At 43.6% G+C, this 26,778-nt stretch overlaps 1 protein-coding gene across 2 annotated transcripts; it reads right to left on the bottom strand.

The window, feature by feature from the left end:
- Positions 1 to 542: 542 nt before the first annotated feature.
- MEST lies at positions 543 to 13,097 on the bottom strand. 2 transcript variants are annotated; one of them, XM_044920004.1, is made up of 12 exons: positions 13,072 to 13,097; positions 9,430 to 9,584; positions 7,522 to 7,601; positions 7,057 to 7,134; positions 6,795 to 6,931; positions 6,560 to 6,618; positions 5,408 to 5,448; positions 4,805 to 4,875; positions 4,452 to 4,553; positions 3,820 to 3,896; positions 1,874 to 1,937; positions 543 to 973 (listed from the first exon to the last, which is right to left on the bottom strand). In XM_044920004.1, the coding sequence occupies exons 1-12, from the start codon at positions 13,095 to 13,097 to the stop codon at positions 856 to 858; spliced, it is 1,008 nt and encodes a 335-aa protein (XP_044775939.1). In that variant the 3' UTR covers positions 543 to 855. The 2 variants fall into 2 exon arrangements, with proteins under 2 accessions (XP_044775939.1, XP_044775940.1); XM_044920005.1 differs by having other exon boundaries at positions 9,472 to 9,584.
- Positions 13,098 to 26,778: the final 13,681 nt, after the last annotated feature.

The raw sequence follows: 26,778 nt of genomic DNA, 5'->3' as shown, positions 1-26,778 counted from the left end.
ACCTGGACTATACAACGATCCCCTCCCCTCCAGCTCAGGAGGGACATGCCTCGAAGCACTGAGGTATGAAGAGTCAGACTGTTACTCGCTGTCAGAGTTAGCTAATAACAGTAAATCTCTGGCACGGATGCTACTGGTCTTTAGTATCCTGTGATTTTTAGGAACTTCTGTAAATAGTCTGAATTTAATTCAATGTATTCAGAAATTAAACCTGTTTAATAAGGTTCACTACTCTGCCAGAGTATCTGCTGGTTTAGTATCCTTAGAAAATACATATAATACATGTAGGTAAATCATAGTCTTAAAGTATACTTAAAATACTGCATTATTCAAACCAAAACCTATTTTAACAAAATGTTTATAATTAAAAGCAGCTCATGAAACGAAATCCCAAGTTATGACAAGGGAGACTCACTCTCACTTGAAGCTGTGTTTTTTAGAGAATTTAAAAACGCATGTGCCCTTAAAGCCATTCAAGGACAGGTCAGGAGACACCCTCTCCTCCTCCTTTACTTTAGGACTCCAGTCAAGGATGGGCCAGAAATGAGCATTTCTAGGTATTTCAGAAAAGTCCATAGAAGTGTTAAGACTTTTAAGAAATTCCTAATAGCGCAAAGGCAAGTCCATAAACTTGCTCAGATGTGAGAAGAATGGGAGGTGGACTGTTAGGGCCATCCTTAACCGGAGCTTCTGCGGGCTTTTTACTATACGCTGATCACCAATGTGCGTCAGGTGGACTTTTGTGAGAGAATAGTGTTTGGTGGCCAGGACCTCTTTTGGGCATTTCTTCCTAAGTGGAATACACAACAGATAAGGGAGTAGGGGAGGTAATACAGGGAAGCTACTCTTTCCAGCTCAGAAGGAGTTGATGAAGCCCATATATGCATTCAAGAAGCCCATGGGATCCTCTAGCTGTGGATAGTGGCTAATGTGGTCATCCAGAATCGACACTGTGGACCGCGGCAGCGTTTTCCTAGTGGAAGAGAACAGCACGTAGGTGAACTTAAGGCTGGAGGGAGGGGACGGATGCAAGCCAGTGGGCAGCCCCGGTTAAGGCTCTTGTGGACATACCACACTGGAAGGAACCAACAAAGAGCTTATTCACCTTCTACTTTGGAATTGTATCTTAGGCAGATAAACTTGCCAATTCCATTTACGACATAAACAGACTAGTTCTTAAATGTTCATAATCCAACAGACAACAACCTGAGCATATAACACTTTACAGCACCTGCCCAAGCAGGATGACTTCCAGCTCCTTAGAGAAGCATGAGGCATCAAACAAGTGGGCCACTCAGCAACTCGCTATCCAAGTAAAGATAACAACGGACCTTCCTTAACCCTGGGAGGGGATGAGGGGAGGGCATTTTGTTTAAAATTAAATGCACACTATTTACTACTGGGTTGTTTCTGCTAGGCCACGTGAAGGTATGGGACAGTCTTCTGTGACATAGTCAAGATTTCACATTCCAACACCTTCTGAGTAAGTACCTAGAGAAAATAACCGATGAGAAGGCACTTTTCCACAGTGCACTCGTCTGCTCAGCTGAGGTGGAGGAGTTAGCTTTACGATCAGACTAAAGCAAACATTTCTTAAAAGAGATGTAGTTCACTCCGTGGTTCACATGATAGCTGCTTCTTACCTGTACACCTAGGAATATGTAGTAACCATGACAGTGAAAATAGGCTGTATACATCAAGACAACGTATAACTGAATTTTTTCATCTTTACATTTCTGAAAAGAAGATTCCCCAATTCATCCTTTTCTACTATGTTTCCTGGATGAACTGCCAGTGAGGGCAGAGACAGTGGCTATCCTGTTCACCACTGTCACCATGAGGAACAAAACAAAGACCCCTGAGGGAGACTCACCTGTACAGGTCCAAAAACTCTGGATAGGGATTTACGGGATCCAGTGGCCCATAGATAAAATGAACTAGGAAAGAGAAAAGGAATGAATTACTAAAGCTCTCACACCTACTCTCCTCCCTCAAAACAAAATGGTTTTTTTCCCAGTCTAAAACCTGCAGCATGATTTTGGTTTACGTATATTTGAAATGATTACCACACAATAAAAAGAAAAAAAATTCTCCTTGTGATGACAACTCTTAGGATCTACTCTCTCGACAACTTTGTTAGCTATAGCGGCCATGTTGTGCATCACATCCCTAGGACCTGTAAGTGCAGGTTTGTGTATTTTGACTACCTTCCTCCAGTTTCCCGTAACCACAAATCTAATCTCTTTTCCTCTGAGTTTGGTGGGGTTTTTCAGATCCCACACAGAAGTGAGATCCTTCAGTATTTTCTTTCTCTCTGACTTATCTCACTTAGTATAACGCCTTGTGGGTCCATCCATGTTGTCACAAATGGTAAGACTGCCATTTTATGGCTGAATAATACTCCACTGCAGTGTGTGTGTGTGTGTGTGTGCATCTCTCAGCTTCTTTATCCGTTTGTTCATTGACGGCTGTTTCCATGTCTTGGCTGTTGTAAACAATGCTGCTACGAACAAGGGGGTGCAGACCTCTTTTCAAATTAGTGTTTTCATTTCCTTTGGATATATTCCCAGAGGTGGAGTTGCTGGGTCATATGGTTGTTCTATTTCTAATTTCTTGAGACTCTTCCATACTATTTTCCACTGTGGCCGTACCATTTACAATCCCACCCCCAGTGCATAAGGGTTCCCTTTCCTCCACATCCACACCAACACTTATCTCTTGTCTTTCTGATGATGGCCATTCTAACACGTGTAAGGTGATATCTCATTGTGGTTTTAATTTGCATTTCCCTAAGGACCAGTGATGTTGAACTCCTTTCATGTACCTAGTTGGCCTTTCCTATATCTTCTTTGCAGAAATATCTATTCATGTCCTTTGCCCAGTTTTTAATTGGCTTCGTTTTTTTTTGTGGAGTGTATGAATTCTTTATATATTTTGGATATTAACTCCTTATCAGATATATGGTTTGCAAATATTTTTCCCATGTGTTGATGGTTTCTTTTGCTGTACAGAGCTTTTTTAGTTTGATGTAGTCCCACTGATTTATGCTAGAAAACCTAGCTTTCAATAAGTAGGTTATAAGGAACTTCTGGGAATAAGCCAACAGTCCATTTGGGACAGTTCTCCTGTACAGAGACACTCAGTCCCTCCTCCAGCTCCTCTGTGCCTGAACCAAAAGGACTAAGTCTAGCGCTCCATGTTCTCTTCCTATAAATCCAGGATACCGTCATTACTTAGGTCTCTCTCCAGTTACAACTGACCACTGACATTTTAAAGCAACCACTAATTTCTGGAGCACTACTGTGTATGAGACACTGCACTGATTTTTTTTTCTTTTTAAATCTGTAAGATTGAAGAGACCAATGAGCAGAAACCACCTACAGCCTCTCGATTAGTCATCTAAACCGCCTTCTGTCCCGGCAACTCAGCATGTAACGTGGCAGCCACACGCCGCACAGCGCAGAAGCCAACCCCGCTCCCGCTCCTGACAGTGGTACCAGCTGCCCCTGCAGCAGCATCTCGCTGTTTCAGATGCTTCACTCTACAACGCAGGTCACTGCTCTTCCAGATTTGCAGAGTAGGGCTGCCAGATTAAATAAAAGATGCCCAGTTAAATTTGAATTTCATGTAAGTAATGATTTTTTTAAGTATAAATATGTCAAAATATTGCAAAGCACATACTTATTCTAAAAAAGTATTTGCTATTCGTCTGAAATTCAAATTTAGCTGGGTGTCTCGTATTTTTATTTGCTAAATCTGGCAATTATTTGAGACCCATAGTCCCTCAGTCCTATCAAGATATAAGGTAGAAATACTCACTGGGAATAGTTACAGAAGCAAGAGCTCCCACCCAGCGTCTTCTAAACTTCTTCCTCTGGTTGATGTACTGTAAGAGACTATAGAACAGAGAAGTGAGCACGAGTAGAACAAGAAATCTTTATTGTTACAGGTATGCAAAGGCATCCTAAAACGAAAGCTGCTACATTCTCATTTGGATCAAGTCGTGAGCATTCCTTGTGTAAGACGGAAAGCTCTCCTTCTCAGTCACTGTTGCTACAGAAAAGACATGAAAAAAAAAGAGACATGTACTAGGCTCCTTTCACAACCATGATTAGACAATTAGAGGCATTTAATATTCACAAAAAGCCCAAAGTAGGATTTGCCAAAGTCAACCGGCCAGTTAGAAACAGAATTAGCATTAGAATTTGCAGCTGTTTATCTAAACTTTGTGTGCCACGTGGCTTATGCTTAAGGCTCACTATTCTCAATTTCTTTCTTCTTAGAAAGAACCGTGCATGACTTCTTGGTTTGCCTCACAGGTCAGAGAGAGGGAACAAGCCAGCAAGGAACAAAACAAGCAATCCTCTACCTTTCCCCACTCCACACCCCCACACCCCCCCCCCCCCAAAAAAAAACCCCCCTGGAAACCAAAACAAAGTGTTATTTTTTACCTTTCGATAACTAAGTTCCCGTCGTTGTTGCGAATCCCTGCCCACATGTCCCACAGCTCACTCTCAGAGGGGCGGGTGTACGGCCCAAAGACTGGGGTGAGACTGAAAGAGCCCGAGAGAGCAGGAAGACACATGTGAGAAGAATCCAGAATGTCAAATATGACTGGAACCTCACAGGTCACGTAAGTCTGACCCTTAACTAATTTATGAATTCCCTCTACTACTTCCCTGGCAGGTGGCCAACATCTTTGTTTTAAAGTATCAAACCCTAGGATTTGGCCCAGAATTTTAATGGCAACTTTTCACTACATTGTTCCCAGGCTATAGTAAATCAATCTTTGACAATGACTTACCCTCGGGAGAATACAAAAAAGTTCATCAATCGAGTGAGGATGGGTGACAACATGCCTCCATCTTTGAGAAGCTGTAGGTAAAGAAGTAAAGATTTTAGAGAAAGAAAACCATTAACCAGGACAAAAGTTTTATATTAGGAACTAAAAAAGGACCTTAGTCAAATGTCCTTCTACCGAAAGTTTATTGGCTTTTCGTTTTTTGTTTTGCCTACCTATTCTCTCACGGAAGGCAAAACCTATTTGTAATTCCCTTTAAGATTACATTTCTACACTTCACTAAATCCCTAAGCCTTCTAACTGATGTATTCAACTTTAGGATCTGATCTATTCAGCCATCACGCTAATGATCCAAATCTCTAGATAGCTCTATTTCTCCAAATATTTATTGATCTCTTACTCTCAGAAATGAGGCTCTACCTAGAGGCCGCTTCCATTGCTTTATCAGCATAAGAAGGAAAAAACTAACTTTATTAATGTAAATTCCTGAGGAGAGGATTTTCATGATGGCCCATTATAGCAGGTATGGCCCTTATATAGGTCCTAGCATTATTTATGTTGGTAGAAATCTTAAAAACTAAAGATTTTGTGACTGGAGTAGCCAACCTTTTGGAGAAGGAGAGGACGGTGAGTCTCAGGAAATATACCTATAGGGGAAAAAGAGACTTACGTTAATCATTTACCAACAACTTTAGGCCAAACATAGGTCCATTATCAGAGACAATCGTCCCTATTTACTGTCACCTTTGGGGGCCATCACTGCCAGGAAGAGGATTACAAATAAGACTTACTTCTGTCATCTAATTCTCCAAGGAATTCTGTGTTTAACAGGTCAAATTCTATCCCACTGGGATTACTTTCCCCATTGTAAGAGTAGAGAAACAGGGGAAAGATAATGTACATGATCATCCATAATGCTGATGACTAAGCCCTGACTCCCCTTGGCCTTTCTAACCATTCCTCAGAGCACCTAGTATTGTTAACAGTTTGGGCTACAAAAGAAACCACCAGATTTTTTTCAGGGACTGTAGGTCCCTGGGCGGAGTGGGGAGGGGGGGGGGGGACGAGAGTTTTTCCTTTTCCATTTTTCTAAGGGTCAATGGGAGAAAGCCCTGAGCATTGCTGATAAAGGGATAGACTCCTGTCCCAATCTGCCCTTATGGTATTCAGGGGACATGTGGATTATTCACGGATTTACAAGCTGTGCTCCATGGCACACAAAGAAAAAGAAACCCCTCCCGAAAGTCTAATCAGAGGTTCACGAATTTCTACCTGAAACTTGGCACTGCTACCAATTAAGTTTCTGCAACAAACCAGAGAAGTATCAAGTACCTGTGGCTTCATCACAACTATATGCATACCCCAGTGCAGTTGCTGCAGAGTGCAAAACGTCACTTGCGCTCCTCACTACCGAGCACAGTGCTCGCTAGACCTCCCATAAGCCTTGCTATGCGATGCTTTTACAAAGAAGCACTTATTACTACAACACAGCTTTTTATGAACTGTATGTTGATATCAGCCGTTTCTTTTAGAATCCCATTCATTTTAGTTTCCGTATTTAAAAACATTCTTCTGAGAAAGGGTCAATAAATCTTATCAGACCACCAAAGCAGTTCATGGGCCAAAAAGGTCAAGGGCCTCTGGTTTAAATGTGTCTGCCTGCAGTCTCATCAGATCACCACTTAGATGTCGAGGTAGTATCTACCCGTGGCCCTTCGAGGCTGCACTTCCCTTTCCACCCACCACCACGGCAATTACCTCCGTTTGACAGGCAGAGACTCTTTATGGTAAGCCGACCGGATCGATTCTGCTTGAACCTAGAAACAGGTGAGGGAAACACATCTAACTGAATGGACATACACCAACCCAGCACCTGAAGACAAACTCCCAAGAGGGCAAAGGGCCAGAAGGAACCCAGGAACAATTTACTTTTGCAGCCTCTTACACCAGTAAGACCCGGGACTAGTAGAGAAGCGTCTGTGACCTCACTGACCTATAGAGCAGCTCCTGAGCAACAATGTCTCCGTAGTCGTGAGACAACAGGTTGAGCCTGCGGTTCTGGAGCCCCAGGTGCCGCAGAAGTGCCTCCACAATGCTGGCCTGCTCAAAAATGGAGTAGTGATGCGGTCTCTAGGGAGAGGAAAGCCCAGATATACCGGAGGAAGTCATGAGTGCAGATCCGTCTGCAGTCTGACCCTCTAGCCTCGTCCACCCCCTCCCCCAGCCAACACCGGTCCCATCGAGATGCTGCTTACTGGTTTGTCACTGAAGCCAAAGCCCAAGAAATCAAGGGCAATCACTCGATGAAACCTCAGGGTCAGACCTTCCCAAATCTACAAGAAAGAAAGAGATGATCCCGCTTTTGTGATCCTGCACCTCCTCTCCTCCAACCTACAGCACAGGAATTTCATTCCCATCCTGGCTTAACAAACAGACTTCGATAAAGGGAAAATCTCATGCAACTACCACGGGCCCACAGATGATCCTCTTGGTTTACTCCTAATCTCCACTGAGGGGAAAACTCCAGCATTTTTAACTTGGCAATGATCCTTCCCAGATCACCAGAGTTTTTACTCCCTTACAGTAAATGAGAAACGGTTCTACACTTAATCCTATTTTATTAGGCAATTCAAATACGTAAGAACCTTCCAGTGCTGACAACAAAATCCTTGATTTTGGATTTTTAAAGACAGTAGGATCTAGAAATCTGATTTCATTACCTTGTACCAATCATAGCTGGATGTTGGAAAGCCATGTAAAAGCACAACTATCTCAGGACTTCCAACCACACCCACAGAGTCTGGGAAGAAGGAAAGAAATCAGTTAGGCTGACTGCCTATAAAAATAACCTTGGAAATCTTAAAATCGAAGTAACCTGGTATAAAGAACAAGAAACCCTGCCTAAATTAATGAAATAAAAATAACAAATTCCTTTTTAAAACGGAAGCTTACTGCTTTAGGTAAAAACAGGCATTTGATTATTTTCTTTTATATATTAAAAACTTGTAAATAGCACACTTTATATGAAAATACTGGAAGGCAGTCTGCTTCATTTCACCTAGATTTTTTTAAAGTATTTCTCCATTTCTTCCTTTATTCTGTATTATCAATATGTAAATTGTTCTTGCACAGTTAAAAGTATACAATCACGGGGCGCCTGGGTGGCTCAGTCATTAAGCGTCTGCCTTCAGCTCAGGTCATGATCCCGGGGTCCTGGGATCGAGCCCCGCATTGGGCTCCCCGCTCGGCGGGGAGCCTGCTTCTCCCTCTCCCTGCCGTTCCCCCTACTTGTGCACGCTCTCTGTCAAATAAATAAATAAAATCTTAAAAAAAAAAAAAAAGTATACAATCACAACATAAACACTACAGATTCTTTCTACCTTATCATTAAGGGCCTCACAAAAATTTTCTAAAATATAGCAACTCTTCCTCAACCTGATGGACACCTTATTTTGTTTGTCCAGCACTTTTATTTCTCCCAGAGGAGAGCCAATCCAGTATCAAAAGCATAATGCTCAAACTATTAACAATTCTAACAAGTATAAAAAAGGATTAAGCAGTATTGACATTAACTTTTTTTAATGCAGAAACATCTTTTAAATTAGCCAAACATTTAAACAGTAAAATGCCTTGCTTTTAAAGTATTAGATTAAAAGTGACACATTCATACATCCTGCCAGTGGCATGAGATTTGATAAGGTTTGCAAAAATAATTAGAAGCAATTTAAAAATATACTTATTCTTGACAACCCATGCAAATAAAATCATTCCACTTACAAGTAGTATAGTTTGAAAATATATGGAAAAAATAAACATATACACGAAGATTTCCCTTCAACATTAACTATTTAAAACATTGAAAAACTAGAAACAACCAAATGACCAATATAAAGAAAAGTATATACTTACTTAGTTTGAATATAGCAAATGAGAGGAGGTCAGGAGCAATAATGAAAAACGGTTTATGACAAACATTTTTCGTTATTGCTCTTGACCCCCGCCCAAAAGATCTTTTCCAATCTCGTTTCAGTTTCTTTACCTATAAAATGGGGTTAATGGCATCCATCTCCAAGTACTGTTGTAAAGATATTTAATCTTAAATAACAAAGGTTGAAAACATAATTCAATGACTAGCATATGGTAATTACGATAAGTAGCAATCATAATAATTATCATTAGCAAATTAATCTATACAAAGGTATAAGGCTTAAATCACATTTAGTTATGCATATAACAATCTTTACAGAAAACAATAAAATGAAATCAGGGATGGAGGGAAATAGAACCAGTGGTAGGGCTATCTACTGAACACTAGGGGCGCCCAAAAGAGAAAACTGATATCAATACAAATGAGGCTATGAAGAAAAATTACACTGAAAAGTCAGTTCTACAGAAATCAGAATCTCAATTCCATCGCCCCCACCCCCAACAGTTCTCTTTGAGTTTCCCTGCTATGGAGTTATTGAGGGGAATTAACCCATTCCTTCAAGCACACTACACAGAAAAAGGGATTTCCCCCCCCCCAACTGAGGGGCAACAGAAACCAACAATAGACCCAAAATGAGTACCTCAGTGGGACCCACGGAACCTGTTATACATGGAGGGTGCTGCAACAGTCCTCTTCTTACCTTGGTAAAAGATGCGCAGTCCCTTGTAGGTGAAAAATTTGCCTGACGATTTCCATGAGTGAAGAGCAGGAGAAAGCTGGGGAGGGGGGATATGCAGATAGGCCGCCAGCAGGGGCACAGCCAATAGCCCCACCTGAACCCACCACTCCCTCATCCTGTAAGAAAATCAGAGACCTGGGGTAAGCAGTCAGATGATGCTGTGCATGCTTTTACAAGCCCCAAATTGGTAAGATGGGGTGGGAAATTTCTGTACCATGCAGTGACTACCTTGCCCTCCATATGAACCATGGCAGAAAGTTTACCAAGAAGAATGTAAGCACACCTCTCCCTGCTTTGCAATCGCCGTATCTGTTCACCATTCTAATTTTAAGGAAAAAATATTTTAATATGTAATCTTCCTTCTCTCCTTCCCACTTTAATCCCTCGGCAACGCCCGCCCCCCCCACCCCCCCGCCCCCCCGCCACTGTGCTTTTCCTAAAACCTGAAGAGGTTTTTATGTAAAGTAAAAGGAAGTTAAGTATTGTGCACCTTTTCATTGGCTTTTATCAAAGCTTCCCCAAAGAAAAAAATGATTTCCTTCATATTTATTCTAAAAGCTCTACCACCCACCCACCAGTAAAATGTTAAATATATAGAGATACATATATGTAGTTTTTTACTAATGTTTAAAAAAGCATCACATATCCTTAAGCAGAGAGCTGTTTTTGATTTTTTAATATTTATCAACTCTCTGACCCCAGTGAAGCCCCACTTGGTACTACTCCCTGGATCTGTGCTGAGAAACTGCTCCAGGTAAACAGTCTGCGAAAGTAAGAAGCTAGGTACACTGTGTATTCCACCATAAGCAGCTTTGTCATGACCCAAAGATCTAATCTCGAGAGGTCAGGGCAGCAGATTATATTTCTGCTTTTCTTAGACTCTTGAGGTAGCTCCCATTTATTTAATTTCTTAGGATTGCTACCCCCACCCTGCACACCCCTCAAAAAAATGAGGCAGAGCTCATAGGCAACATCTGAAAATTGCTTTTGTCTTTGGAAGGAAAGCACTGGTTTGCACAGCCAACCTTCTCATGCCCAGGACTTCAAAGGTCCAAGTCAGTCTACTCACAACGAGGAGTGCTAAACAGGAATTAGACACAGTTCCCTCTGTTTCTAGTTTATGACTGCTAATAATAGTCACCAGGAAAAGAATTATCAGTAGAATGGAAGTTCTCTAAAATAACCAGAATGGAAATACCTTCTAAAATGAAAATAAGAGTTGTCAAGAAAATAGAGCTATAAATTAGGGAAATGAACTGTTAAAGCCCTGGCAGAAAAGGCTCTGTGTGTATACACACCCTTCCACCATCTTGCCTGTAATCTGGCCACAATCCCTATCCATCACAAACTAATCCAGCTCACAAAATACCTTTTTTTTTTTTTTTTTTTAAACTCTAAAACAAGTAAGGCTGTGGTCCCACAGGGGCCAAATCACCACGTGCCTTAAAGACTCTGAGTAGCGCCTCTCTTTTTTTTTGGCATCACTAGGGCACTTTTTTTTTTTTTTCTTCCTCCTTAGTAGCTGTCCAGAAAACAGACCCAATGATTTGGTTGTATCTTTCAATATTATAAATGATTCCCCAAAAATGCCCCCAATCATCATCATATCATCATTTTTACCCCACAATAGCAGCAGGCCACATCCAGTATCTACTTGAAAAATGAGATGACAAAAAGTATCAGGTTTGTGTATCATTAGCTATCATCTGTCCCATACTTCAGCTCCTACATTTGCACGTTCACATTTCATCACTCCTTCCCACCCCACCCCACCCCCGGCCCCCGCCCCGCTTCTCATCTCATTCATTCAGGGGTTCCAGCAGACGAATATCTGCAATGACTCAGCAGAGAGCCAGGGAGGGGCTACTAGAGGAACAAGCAGAAGGAGGCTCCCTGCAAGGGGGGTCGGGTGCAGGGGGGTGGGGTAAAGGGGCGTGGGGGGGGGGGGGGGGGGGGTGGGGTAGGGTGAGGTGGGGGGGGTGGAGGGGGAGAGGGGGGAGGAGCCTTGGGGGCAACGACTGTGCATTTTCCACTCTTGGACACCCCCACCCTCTATACCTTCCTTCTTTTTCACTCCAAGAAAGAAAAGAGGCAACCTTTCAGGAAGCCTTTTTCTGGTTTAATTACTCGGTAAAAATGCCCTTAACGACATTTTAGGATTTTTAGTAGGCAAGCAATCTGGCAGTCAGTAGCCAAATGGGATTAATCATTTTTTGACCAAAATCTCCATTACTTGATGAGCCACAAGTCAAGAGTATAAATTCAGCAAACCCAGGTAACAAACCTTCTGGAAATTAATCAACCCTTCCGAGCCTTGATTTCTTCGTCTTGTAAAGAGGAAAAAAATACATTTAATACCACCAAACCTGCCACCTTCCAGCATCGCGGTGAAGCTGTGAACTACTTTGTAAACCAATGCAAACAATTCATGTGTAACATTATGACAGTTTGATCACATCGTCATTCTCACTTAGCTTCTCATTACAGAAATCTGTAAAATACTTACGCCTCGGTGATACGGTACTGCAAGTTCTAGTCATACCTATGCAGTTAACTCATGCCACAGCAATACCATGGTCTTCAAATCCTAAATCGCGCCACAGTGATACCGGAGTCTAGAAATCCTAAATCGCGCCACAGCAATTCCACGGCCTCGAAATTCTGAATCATGCCAAGATGATGCAGGGGTCTAGAAATTCAAAATCACGCAAGGACAATGCCGGGGTCTAAAAATCCTAAATCACGCCAAGGCGTCACTGGGGTCTAGAAATTCTAAATCGTGCCTGAACAATGCCGGGTCTAAAAATCCTAAATCGCATCTGAGCGATATCAAGGTCTAGAAATCCTAAATCACGCCAGGGCGATGCCGGGGTCTAAAAATCCCAAATCGCGCCAGGGCAATGCCGGGGTCTAAAAATCCCAAATCGCGCCAGGGCGATGCCGAATGTCTAAAAATCCCAAATTGTGCCAGGACGAAGACGGAGTCTAAAAATCCTAAATTGTACCAGGGCAACGCCGCAGTCTAGAAATCCTAAATCGCGCCACGGTGAAGCCACGGTCTAGAAATCCTAAATCGCGCCAGGGCGAAGCCGCAGTCTAGAAATCCTAAATCGCGCCAGGGCGAAGCCGCGGTCTAGAAATCCTAAGTCTCACTAGGGCAAAGCCGAGATCTAGAAATCTTAAATCGCGCTAGGGTGACGCCAGAGTCTAGAAATCCTAAGTCGCTCCAGGGTGACGCCAGGGTCTAAAAATCCTAAATTGCGCCACGGCGACGCTGGGGTCTAAAAATCCTAAATCGCATCAGAGCGATACCAGGGTACAGAAATACCAAATCTGGGAGATCTCCAGCTCAATATCCTACTGCGTGCAGGAGTGACATCCCCTCCCAAGTAGGCAGACAGGGCTCAGAGGGCAGGCAGGTGCGTCTCCCCACCACACACACCCCGGGTGGGGGTTTTCCCTCCACTGCGGGAGTCGCGGTCTGGCAGTTCTAGTCACACCTATGGCACGGACACGCAGAGTCCCCACCAGCTAGCCTGCACCCTCTCCGGGACGGCGGCTTGGAGCCAGCCACACCCCCTCGCGCCTGCCGCGTGCACCCACCTGCGGAGGCGATCTCGGCGTACCATGGCCGCGTCTTATCCCATGCCGCCCGGCACACGGGTCTGGAGCACCGCGCGCCGCAGCAGGGCAGGCCGGCCGGCAGCCGGGCACAGCCTACAGCCTGCGAGGGCGGCGCCGGCCGCGGCAAGCAGCGAGCAGCCACCCGGGCGTGCGCTGCGGCACTGCGCGAGGTGCGGCTGCCGCAGAGGAAGCACCGAGACGTGCTGGTTGCCGCGGCAGTGTCGAGCGAGTGGGCACCGACTTTTAGAGCCCACCCGCGCCCCGCCCCTGGCCCGCCCACCGCGCCGCAGTGCCCCTCCCGCCACGGCCACCGCCCCTCCCCATGGCCCCTCCCCGCAGCCCTGCCGCCACAGCAGGGATGGAGCATCCTTCTCACAGCAGCTCCTCTAGGGAGCACCTTTAGGGTTGTCGACCCCTGCCAGCACCCCGCTGCTCCCTCACAGGCCCCCCAACGCTGAGCTCCAGGTTCCGCAGCAGAAATCCTCCTCTGCTGAGTTTACACCGCTGGAAAAGACCACAGATCCCGAAATCCCAACACACACCCCCAACCACAGACCACCACCCACAGTGCCCCCAACCCTAAGGTGGCCACTCGACCTCAGGTGCAGTGGGGCTCGGGGCGGCCAACTGTGGTACCTGCTCTCAGTCTGCACCACACCGAGGCATAGGTTCTGAAATACGTGAGTACCCAGACCAAAGCAGCGGTCCTCGAGTACCCAACCCCTCCTAGGTCCCTAACTATGGGTAAGCAGAAAGGACACAACCAAATGGCTAGGGAACGATAAGTTCTGCTGGGCCTACTACCAATCTCATCGGCTGATTCGGGGGACAGTGGTTAGGAAGCCAGAAGGGCAAAACTTGGGGAAAAGTCTGGGTTCTCTCTCTCAACCACGGCCATGGCCACGGCGCCAGGCACGTTTCCTTTGCAGCAGCACTACGTGGCCCGCATGCCAGAGCCCCGCCGCAGCCCTCTCGCTGCACCCGCTCCCAGCAGAAGGCCCGTACCGCGCCAGAAATAATGATCTTCACAATTATGAGACTAAAACTCTCCTTTTTTTAGATGTACGATTGAATCACAATGCAAAGGCCCCAGCGGTACAGGAAAGAGGGAAGGAATTTTCTTCTTCACCTATAATCCTTTGAAAGGCATATATTATGCCTCTGAAAAGAAAAGTGTAGAGAATCACAGCGTGTTTATGTTCATATTCTGACTATAAACTCAAAACTCTGACGAAGGCGCGCGCGGGATGCGAGCGATGCGAGCGAGCCAGGCAGCCCAAGCAGTGCCGGCTCCCTCCAGCGGGGGCGCTGCAAGCCTCTCCTTCCACTCACGCCCGCCAGCCCGGGCCATTCCGCAGCCCAGAGCGCAGGCAAGCACGAATCGCAAAAGGCCAGTCCATCCGAGCCGACCCAAGGCCACCCAGCACCTAACATTGCACTGGGAGGTAAGGGCCACCAACCAGGCACAGGAGAAAATCACCACTTATAAGCTGTCATCAAAACGTGTGGCGCAATCCAGGGTACACTTCTGGTGTCCGATGAAACGAACGCTTTTTTTAAGCACCTACAATGAGCTAAAAGCCGGGGATACGAAGATGAATGAGAAATGGCCCCTGCCCCAGAACAAGATGTTGACCATCCGGTGGGGAAGACAGACAAGAACTGACGCTGCTTAAATTTTCCCTTTAATTTCCTGGCAACATTCTGTGACAGGTTGGCCCCCTCCCCCTAACACATAAGGCCCTCAAAGGCCGAACCCAAGTATTATTCACCTTTTGTATCTCCAGAGCCCGCCACAGTGCCAGCCACAAAGCAGGCCCCTAATAAATACTGCATGAATAAGTACAAGAATTTGAAGGCGCACAGGGGAGGAAGTAATTAAGGGGAGGGGGTAGGGTTGCCTTGAATGATGAATAGACGTTTACCGGAGAGACAAAGAGCATTCCAACCAGAGGGGACGGCATTTGCAAAGCACCGAGGCGCGGGACTGCACAACCTTTGGGGAAAACTGCAAGTCCTTTGGGTTCCGCGAGGACTGGCAAAAAAATTAAGGCTACAATGCATATTTCATCCTAAGGAGTTTGGAACTTGTCCTAAAGAAAATGAGAAGCCACAGATGGATGTAAACCCTTTATGGACTTAATTGGTTACTTACCAAAATATAAATTACTCCCTTTAACAGAAGATTACCTGTTTTAACTAACTACCACCTTTTAAAGACTGAATTAATTACTTAGCAAAATTTAAATCAGTCCGCTCAACGGAGTAAAGGTTTTCCCATTTTAATTAAGACAATAACAATCTTTGCATTATTTTTTTTTCGTATTTGTTGTCAATGGAACCGATGAGTCCTACGGATTCCACACTTTCATTCTCACCGCACCAGGAGCACCAGCACCCAAGATGAAGGCAGTTTTGTATTTAATGGACTGAGCGCTCACAAAGGATCTTATTCTGAAAGCCACAGAACAAGTGGGCAGATACGAGAAACTGCTGGAGGGAGGGATAGAGAGGGGACCAAGGAAGCTCTTGAAGACAACAGGAATTCTGAGTCGGGTGCTCAAGAGAAACAGAGTGGCTAGGAAAAACTTCCTTGGAGAAGGAGGAATCGAGGGTTGAGGACTTCAAACCTGGAACTTGCTTAGGCGAAGAAAACATTCCTGTTCGGAAGACCCTCCAGTGCAGAGGATGCAGAAGACCCTCCAGTGCAGAGGCAAAGGAGTCTGAACAATGCAGAGGATACTAGGAGAGGTCGGCTTCGCTAAAGCCGGGAATTTGCTTTCCAAAGTCGAGGGAGAAGAGAAAATGCTAGCAACAATGCCCCAGGAGCCAAGGGGTTAATGAATTTCCTAAATGTGCCTGCCTTACTTCCAGAAAGAAGCTTCCTCCACCAGGGAGAATCTAGCCCAAGGTATAAAACAGTCCAAGTGCCTGAGAAAACATGTAACCATACATAAATCCAAAGTCTGCCTCCGGCTTGCTCTCAGTACACTCTTTCAGTTCTTGAATACAGATACCACACTCCACTGACATCCCATGCAGCGCATTCCCTCAACCAGCAGCTTATCAGACACTCCTGTCACATTCCAATTCTAAGATGGTCCCACATAATAAGACCTCGGATTTGTGCAAAAATCAGTGTCGAAAGCTCAGCATTCATTGTACAACAGCGATATGAGATCAGCGGGGCTGGTACCCTACGTTCGATAATCACATTTTTCTAACCGCGGTCTGAGAACCACACTATGACAAGCACAAGGATATTTCTGAAGACAATGAGACAGAACTGGGACTGCCACTTTGAAGAGCCATCTATTATTATCGACTCAAATAAATGGAAGAAGTTCGACATGGGAGAAATTTGGTTGAACATCAGCACGTGTTAGAGACTTAGAGCTTTAGGTGACAGTGAGTCAATGTGATATGGCTCCAAAAATGCCATTGTAGATTGCAGAATGTCATTAGAGAAGCACCGGGAATAAATTAATCCTACTCTATTTTGCTAGCCAGACTTCAGAGAAAGTATTTTATTCTGTTTTACAAAGCAATTTAAGAGACACCTAAACAGGAATTTGTTCAGAGATCACCTAAAATGCATTGCAAATTATGTCACTGAAGGTATAACCGCTCTCATATTTTAAGCATGGATCTTCACCAATTTATCCCTAATCCTTACAATAACTCAGCGAGAGGACTATTTTCATCCACATTTTGCAGAGAAAGATACAGCAGCTCAGAGCACCGAGTGTTAGTATATAAAGGACTGGGAACTGAACACAGATGTGTCTGGCTCCGAAGCTGGCGTTCTTTCCAATACCCCACACTGCCTCCCTGTTTAAAATAACTGGGCATGTTTAGTTGGAAGAAAAGAAGCCTTGTGGAGTAAGTGGAAGAAGGAAATGTGTTAGTAGTCCTCAAATATTTGTGGAAGCAGCATTAGACATTTTATTCTGTATGGCTCCAATGAGTGCAAATTGTAGAGAAACAGATGTCGATTCAACATAAAGAATTTTCCAACAGTCAGGTCTGTCTGGAGAGACTGAGCGGCTCAGCCATTTTGGGACGTGACAAGATCCCCGTCACTAGGGGCTGGGTAACCCTGTGGCAGGTATGCAAGCTCTGGAAGGTCTTTTCCCATCTGACAGAAACTAAGGATCAGAGAGGTATTGGAACTTGGCCAGGGTGACCCCTCTACTGAAGGGTCAAATCCAGAGCTAGGTCTTCCCTGGGTGTTCCTCAGCCCACAACTCTTCGTACAACATGATGTTTCATGCCGAGGGCAAGACAAATTGAAATCAATACAATCACATAAACCTCCCTCTCAGCCAAATTTAATCAATATACCCCAAAAGTGACTGGTGTTTTCCTCTTCAGGCTCATTTTTGGGTGAAAGTCTTTGGTCGCAAAAAGATCAAAAGATGTGTGGTAGAGAAGCAAAAGGTGAATAATCCATTAACCAGATAAAATGAACCTAAGCGACAGAGAGCTGTTACTATAGATTACAGTGTCACTTGGCCCCCCTAACGTATCTTTACACACCCTCTGCGTTACTGGGCACATCCCATAATCCCACACCTGGTCCTATCCCACTGGTCCATACCTTACAGTACATCTTACACACTCACACAGATAAGATAAATAGGTTGAAGGATTCGAAATAAAATTGTCTCTTGCATTTTTATAGCTCTTTGCCTTTCACATGTATTATCTCATCTGATGCTCACCACAATCCTCTAAGGAAAACAGCTACCTTCTTTCAGACAGACAAGCAATTTCCTACCTGCCTGGGGAAGAGAGGACTACGGTACACAACTCCCCCCCCCCTTTTTTTTTTAACTCCTTTCCACATTAGATTATTCCCCCAGCCTGGATGAGTCAACCCAGAAGCAGGTGTTTCGCTTTTCCTCGATCGCTATCATCACCTCACACCTTCTTCAGCTGTCCTCCCCCACCGTGCCCTCCAGTGCCCCCACCCACGCTACTCCGCAGCGCTGCCTCCCGAGTCCCGTTACTACCACTCTTGCCTGGCACTGCCCCGCGAGTGGCTCCAACTCCCAGGGCAAACTACCCCGCCTGAGCCGTGTGGCCGCGCCCCCGCACCCCACACTCGCCCAGGCCCCTGTGGCTGCCACGTTCCTGACCACGACCACTACGGCTGTCCCGGAGTGGGAAGGCACAGCCTCCCAGGAATTTGAGTCCCGGTTGCCTTGGAGGGGCGGTCAAGCCGACTAACGTTCTAAGGGCAGTCACGCCGAGGGCGAGGGTTAGGGGACTTTTGTGTTCTCGTTCGACCCCGAAGTTCTGGGAGATGACGACCGAGGACCTCGCCCACGTGGCCCTCGTGTGGCGCGCACACCTCGCGCAGCCACCCACGAACCCCAGCGTGGTCCTGCACGCCCCAGCATCTCCTCACGCCCTCCTGGGCCATTATCAGTCAAAGCCTCGTCCCCAGGATGGGTGTGTGCTCCACGCACACGATCCACATACCCCAAGTGTGGCCATACCCACTCTTCGGGTGGCCTGGGAGGGTGAGGGTGGAGGGTCACTTCTCCCCCGCCCGTCTCTTACCTGATTCAGGTAAGACCTGGGCTATAAGACTCCATGTTTGGGGGAAACGGTTGCGCATGCGCTTCCTGCGGCCAGAGGTTCTGGGCCTTACCCCAGTCCCCAGAGAAGACCCGGCCAAGCCACTGAATACCCGGCTCTGGGCTAGAGCGTCGCCATCTCCGTGCACCGGCCCCTCGCCCCCAACCCAACCTGTGCAGCCGCCTTCTCCCTGCCGGGCGCCAGCGCCACCTATTGCTAAGGGTATGAAATGGCAGGCTGTGCCTTTGAGAAGAATCTAATGGATAAATGAGAATAAAATTTTATACGGCCTTATCTTTCACGTGATAAACTGAAGGCCAAAGAACAGATATTTGGGTAGTTATTAACTATGTGGAGATCTCTGGCGAGTCTTCTATATCTCAGCCATTCATTCATACTACCGAACGACTCATAGTACCCTAAAGACTCCCCAGTCTACATCACCAGCCCTGTCCTCTACCCCAAACTCTAGATGCATACATTTGCCTGCCTTGTGTTCGTCTTCACATGAATGGTGCACACACATCTAATACTCAACAAGGACTAAGTTAAATTCACTACCCTTTCTCCATGTCCTCCTTCCCACACTACAAACGGACTCCCGAGAACCTGTGCTTCCTTCTATAGTCTCTATCTTGGTTAATGATATTACCATTTACTCCAGTCTCCCACACACAATCACCAATACCTGTAACATAATGGAATGAGGCTAAAGAGCCTGGCAGCTTTGGGTATAGATGCCAGCAAGTTCCTTCTTTCCCCCTCCTTTTCATCTTACCTCCCAAATGTCTCTTAAATTCATCTGGCTCCCCTCTGTTCCCACTACCATTTGTCCTTAATCAGGTCTCATTATCACTCAGCTGGACTACTGCCTTCTAAGTGGTTTCCAGGTCTCCACCATCACATCTTTCCAATCCATCATTCACACACCTGCCAGTGATTTTTCTTAAAACTCTTTTCGGCCTCCCTATTGCCAATGCTAAATTCAAACTCTAGCTTGGCATGCAAAACACTGGTCCTTCCTCTAGAATCTTCTCTCTTACTATTTCCACCTGTCCCACGCCCCAAAACTTCACAATCTAACCAAACATTACTAATTGTACTTCCTCCCAAACACTGTGGGTTTCCTTTCTCCATGTTTTCCATGCATACATGTTCTTGCCCCCTACCAAATACATTCTTCCCCACTTTGCTACCTAAAAAATTCATTCCTCAATACTCAACTTAGTTGTCACATCCTCTTGCAAGTCTCTCCTGAAATCTTCCCACAGAACAATCACTTTCTCTTTGTGATATCTGTGTCCCTTGCACACACTTCAACAGCTGCACTTACCACTGTATTTTTTAAATTTATTTATATTAACATATAATGTATTATTTGTTTCAGGGGTACAGGTCTGTGATTCATCAGTCTTACACAATTCATAGCACTCACCATAGCGCATACCCTCCCCAATGCCCATCACCCAGCCACCCCATCCCTCCTACCCTCCTCCGCTCCAGCAACCCTCAGTTTGTTTCCTGAGATTAAGAGTCTCTTATGGTTTGTCTCCCTGTCTGGTTTCATCTTGTTTCATTTTTTTCCTCTCTTCCCCTATGATCCTCTGCCTTGTTTCTCAAGTTTCACATATCAGTGAGATCATATGATATTGTCTTTCTCTGATTGACTTATTTCACTTAGCATAATACCCTCTAGGTCCATCCACGTCATTGCAAATGGCAAGATTTTTTTGATGGCTGCATAATATTCCATTGTATGTATGTATGTATGTATATATATACATGTATATATATATACACACATACACACACATCTTTATCCATTCATCATCTGTCTATGGACATCTGGGCTCTTTCCATAGTTTGGCTATTGTGAACATTGCTGCTATAAACATTGGGGTGCAGGTGCCCCTTCGGATCCCTACATTTGTATCTTTGGGGTAAATACCCAGTAGTGCAATTGCTGGGTCCTAGGGTAGCTCTCTTTTCCTCCGTACTTTCTCCAGTGTGGCTGCACCAGCTTGCACTCCCACCAACAGTGGAGGAGGGTTCCCCTTTCTCCGCATCCTTGCCAACATCTGTCGTTTCCTGACTTGTTAATTTAGCCATTCTGACTGGTATCACACTGTATTGTGATGACACTAGCATATCTTGTCTCTCCCACCACATCACTGAGCTCCTTGAGGACAGGGACAGCATCTTGTTCATTTCTGACTCCCTTGTGCCGGCCCAGCATTTTATAATAATAAGAATGAATAAAGCACACATTTGCTGATCACTATGTACCAGACTGTGCTAAACTCCTATATATGTCATTATTTAATTCTAACATATAAAAAGAACTATTATCCTCCCCATTTTACCAATGAGAAAACTGAGGCTTTGAAAGATGAAGGAGCTTACCCAAGGTTGCTGCTGGTAAGTTGTGGAGCCAGGATTTGAACCCAGATAGGTCTAGTTGTGTTTACTCATCCAAGAGTTTGTGGAACTGGGGTGCCTGGGTGGCTCATTCAGTTAAGCATCCGACTCATGATCTCAGCTCAGGTCTTGATCTCAGGGTCATGAGTTCGAGCCCCTACTTTTTAAAAAGTATTAATCCTTACAGAGTTAATTTATTTTTTAAAGGGAAAACACAACTATTCTACACTACTGGATGGAGACTGTTCTAATTTAAACTAATGGTATAGAAGGCCAAATAAATACCCTTGATGTCAGGTGAAATAAAAAAAAAAAAATCCTGCTGCAATTCTGCATAATCTGTTATTATATGTATGTTATGAATATTTTTGTATTGTAAACCAATAATAAGTACATTTTTTCAGAACCCCTTCTGGATAAGTGGGAGAGGGGGGATCTAAATCGAAAGAGTCACCATCAGAATGCTCAAGAAGTTGCTGGAGGGGCGCCTGGATGGCTCAGTCGGTTAAGCATCTTGATTTCTGCTCAGGTCATGATCTCAGGGTTGTGAGATCAAGCCCCCCATCAGGCTCCACGCTGGGCATGAAGCCTGCTTAAAATTTTCTCTCTCTCTCTCTGCCCCTCCTCCTCTCTCTCTCAAAAATCAATAAATAAAATTATTTTTTAAAAAAATTATCTCTCCCTCTCCACCTCCACCCCCTCTTAAAAAAAAAAAAAAGTTGCTGGAGATGAGGATACCAAAATATTGTGCGGGATGCCTGAGGTCTAAATGAGTTAATATTTGTAAAGCACTTCGAAGAGTGCCTCGTACATAGGAAGTATGATATTATTGCTACTGCTATTACTGTTTTTGTCGCTGTTAAGATCTTCAGTAGCTCCCAATCCAGTGGTACAGATAAGCACATAAGCTGATCACAAGCCAAGTGATGAATGAATAATACAGCTGTGAACAAAAGTCCAAAGGTGTTCCCAGAGGTAGAAGGGGAAAGTATCTGCCAGGGAATAGGGACCCAGAGATCACATGACGGAGGAAGGTCGCTAGAACTGGAGCAACACCACCTAACTTCTACGGAAACATTTGTCAGCAAATCTTTTACTACTGAAGGTTCTGTTCCTCCAAATCTCCAATACTCGGAAGTTTCCTCGCTCTTCCAAGCATTCTGTTGCCGATGGTACCAGCAGGGGCCTTAACCACTGGACAACACGAGACTCTCACCAAGTCGACATGAGAGTATGCCGGAGGGAGAAAGGTGAGTGAAGCTTATGATGGTGTGGCCCTGTACTCAAAGGAGGTTCCAACCCCACCTGGATGTCTAACTAGGATAATGGTGACTCCATGAGGGAAAAGCACATTCCCATCCCCCAGGCTCCAGTCCCTCCTTAGCAGAGGAGAGACAGCTGGGCACAGACTTGGTGATGTGTGCCCTGAGCAAGAAGGAAGGGCTAGGCAGCAGCGGCCGTCGTCCAGCTTGGCAGGCACTGCCCAGTAAGGCCCACCTCTTTCCTCCAAACCCATGCCAGGTGTCTAGCACACTAACCCAGTGTTTCCTAAGCCAAACGACATGGAAGGCTGCTTAAAAGTCTACATTCTTTACCACAGGCCATTAACTTTATATGTAGGCAAAACATATTTATGTTCCTCCTGTTCTTCAATAAACAGAGTAAAGAAACTTTCTGTGGCTAGTTCACTCTGGACTAGTGAAATGAGGGCAGCTATTCTGATGGGAATAACTAATGAGACACATACAGAAGAAAAAGTTAAACATTAAACAGAGGAACACTGTTGGTGGAATTAAATAGATGCAACTTTTTTTTGGAGGGCATTTTGGCAACAGCTATCAAAACTGACCCAGCAATTCCACTTTGCCAAATTTATCCTATGTGTATACTCCTTGACATGTGTTCAAGGATGAACAATGCTGCATTATTTGGGAAAAAATTTTTTTAACTGAAATTAAGCTAAATGTGCATCTATAGGGTGCTACCTATAAGTCTGTCTAATACCTAAAGCTTCTGGATAAACATGAAAAAGCAAGGTTCAAAACGATAGGTCTATCACAATCCTACTTATATAAAAACATCTGTGTATCATATATCTAAATATCTATATATTTACAATATTGATATATTTATATATGTATTAGAAATGCCTGGAAAGATACAGATGTGACAAATTGGCAGGTTAGGGACAAATTTGGTCCACAGGGAGATTTGTTTATTGCTTTCTTTGTTTTAAATTTAAATCTGGAATGCCTTTAGGAAGGGCTCCATACAGCCCTCTTAACTCTATTATCTTACCCCTTCAATTCCCTGAGTTGTTCCTTCCCTGGCCCCTAAATGCAAGTGAGGAGACAAGTGGGTATGTGTGGGGTAGCTGGAGGGGTACTTTAAGTTGTTATTTTCCACTTCCATCTAATCAGCAGACATGACTTAAGGGAGGGTGGGGTAGGGACTGACGTCTTTCATTCTCAAGAGAAGAACTAGAGGAAAACACGATCCTGAAAGAAGAGGCACTGATTTGCAAGCTATTGCTATAGTCCTGATAAGGAGCCAGGAGCATCTGAACAAGCCAGTAAATGCAAGGATGAATTGTGAAACCCAGATCTGAAAAATCTTTTTAAATCCCTTATCAGCCACTGCAGTTAAAAGAATGCACAAGCTTTTCTTTCTTCTTCCTTCTTTCCCCATCATGAAAAATTGCAGCCTATGGTTTATCACATGGGCCACTGGGCAGGGCTCTGTTGTGCTCTGTGGGAATCTAGCTCTACTCAAAGCATGCCTGGAGAGTCTCATTTTCCCATGCCTGCAAGTTAATTTCTTTCTCTTCACTGTGTTGATACCAGCTGTATAGAAAGCAGGAGGCTTCACCACTAAAGGTATAGCAGAAATCAAACTCTGATGTCCCTGGACAGAGTCAACCAGATAGTACTGTCCTGGCCCTTGTTGTCTACCTTGTAGGATCAATGGTTTCCACATTTCACTTTGAGATACTATTAGAAACCCCACAGCCTGAAAGTAAGAGTAAAGCTTTACCTTAAAATAAGAACAAGGAAAACTTCCAAATGAAATATTCCCTTGTTTTTGGCAGTAGCTAAAAGACAGCCTGGTGTGAGAGTCCTGGATGCCATACTATGCTCTTTCATCTACAGGAAATTCTTCAGTTGAATGAAATTATTTATTTGAAAAGGTTTCGTTGAATTCAGGCTGGTATTTCAGAGACTTTCTCTTCTGTTGTCTCAACAGTGGGGAATGCAGCATGGTACTAAGTTGGAGAGATTGGGGCATGAATAAATTCAGATCCATGACTTACTCATCCCTTTGGCTGGATCATTTCTCAAAAACAGAGAGAGGGAGAGAAAGGGGGACGGGGAGAGGGATGGAACACAGAAGTTTTATAATTGTAGAAAGGGTTACTGCCCATTGGTAACCCACTCTATCCCCATTCCCACTATGTCTGTCCTAAAACATTATGCCTGTCAGGGATATTCAAGTCCTTCAGTGCAAATCCACTGAGTTCATACAAGTAACTCAAATGTCCATTGACTGATTGATGGATAAATAAAATGTGGTATATGATACAATGGAATATTATGTGGCAATAAAAAGGATTGAAGTACAGATACTTGATACAACATGGATGAAGCTTGAAAATACTGTGTTAAGTGAACAACGCCAAACACAAAAGACCACGTGTTGTATGATTCCATCTCTACACAATGTCAAAAATAGGCAAATCTATAGAGACAGAAAGTTAGATTAATGATTGCCTACGGCTAGGGGAGAAGAGGGGAAATAGGAACGATAGCCAACGGGTATAGCGTCTTTTTGGGAGGTAGTGAATATATTCTAAAATTGATAGTGGTGACAGTTACACAATTCTGTGAATAAGCAAAAAACCACTGAATTGTATATTTTAAAAAGGCAAATGAGTTGTTTTTAAAAAATAAAAAGAAGATGTATGCCAAGAAAATACTCATTTAAAAATGTGAAGTTGCTAATTTGATTGATAGATAGATATAAAATACTTTGGAACAAGGAATATTACCATAGATTAAGAAGAATTTTACAATAATGAAAAAGGGATCAATTCATGAAAAAAAGTTCTAAGTGTGTGTGTATATATGATAATAGAGCTTCGAAATAACTGAAGCAAAAACTGATGGAACTTAGAGAAATAGATAAATCCACAATTATAACTTGGAATTTTCATTTTCCTCTCTCATTAATTTATAGAGGAAGCAGACAGAAAATGAGACTATAGAACACTTGAACAACACTATCAATCAATTTGAACTAAGTGCCATTTAAAGAAAACTCCATCCAACCAAAGTAGAACACATAGTCTTTTCGACTGAACATGAAGTAGTCACCAAGATAGATCATATTCTAGATCATAAAACAGGTCTCAATGAATTTAAAAGGACTGAATTCATATTACATATAGATCTCTAACCACAATGGAAGTAAATTATAGATCAGTAACAGAAAAATATATGGAAATCCTTAGATATTTGGAAATTAAACCCTAGACTTCTAAATAATCCATGGGTCAAATAATAAATCACAAGAGAAATTTTTAAATATTTGAATTGAATGGAAATAAAAACACAACATATCAAAATTTGTGGGATATAGCTAAAGCTGTGCGAAGAAGGAAATTTATAGCAATGAATGATTATATTCAACAAGGAGAAATGTCTCAAAACAAAAATCTGATCTTCTGTCTTAAAAAATTATAAAAATAAGAGCAAAGTAAACCAAAGTAAATAGAAAAAAGGAAATAATAAAAAGCAATCAATGAAACAGGAAACAGAAAAATAATAGAGAAAATCAATGAAAATAAAAGCTGACTCTTTGAAAAGATCAACAACATAAAACTCTAGCCAGACTAATCAAGGAAAAGAAAAAGAAGACAAAACTTACCAATATCAGGAATAAGAGGACAGAATACAGATCCTCAGACATTAGAAGGATGAAAAGGAAACATTATAGACAACTTTATGCTGATAAATCCAGCAACTTCAATGAAATAGACAAATTCCATGAAAAATATAAACTACCAGAGATCATTCTGGGAGAAAGAGATCAACTGAATATCCTTATATCTACCAAATAAATTGGACTCATGGTTAAAAACCTTCCCACAAAGAAAACTCCAAGGTTGGTGACTTCACTGGTGAATGCTACCAAATATTTGAGGAAGAATAATCCCAGTTTTACATGAAGTATTCTAGAAATAAAAGAGCCAGGGACATTCCCAATTCATTTTATGAGGCCAGCATTATTCTGTTGCCAAAACCAGATGAAGGCATTACAAGAAAACTAAATACCAATATCCTTATGAACATAGATGCAGAAATCCCTAACAAATCTTTGGCAAATTGAATCTAACAGTATATAAAATGAATAACACATCATGACTAACTGGGGTTTATCCCAAGAATGTAAACTTGTTTTAATATTCAAAAAACAATCAGCAGAATTCACCATAATAACAGACTAAAAGAAAAACCATCTCAGTAGATGCAGAAAGCATTTGACAAAACTCAAACCCCATTCTTGATAAAAATTGTTAGCAAACTAGGAATGGAAGGGAACTTCCTCAACCCCAAAAGAGAAAGACCTATCTCTAACATAATTTTTAATGCCTTCCCTACTAATATAGGGAACAAGGATGTCTAC

Source organism: Neomonachus schauinslandi, chromosome 12 (assembly GCF_002201575.2).
Source record: "Neomonachus schauinslandi chromosome 12, ASM220157v2, whole genome shotgun sequence".
NCBI classification, from domain to species: Eukaryota; Metazoa; Chordata; class Mammalia; order Carnivora; family Phocidae; genus Neomonachus; species Neomonachus schauinslandi.
The sequence above is the reverse complement of the archived record's forward strand: the minus strand, read 5'-3'. Positions and strand labels throughout refer to the sequence as shown.

Excerpts from the sequence above, each read along its gene's own strand:
- MEST (XM_044920004.1), bottom strand. The coding sequence starts at position 13,097 with ATGGTACGCCGAGATCGCCTCCGCAG. Across the intron at positions 1,938-3,819 it reads TGCTTCTGTAACTATTCCCA|TTCATTTTATCTATGGGCCA; the intron begins GTGAGTATTTCT and ends TCTCTTTCCTAG. Across the intron at positions 974-1,873 it reads GAGTTTTTGGACCTGTACAG|GAAAACGCTGCCGCGGTCCA; the intron begins GTGAGTCTCCCT and ends CTCTTCCACTAG.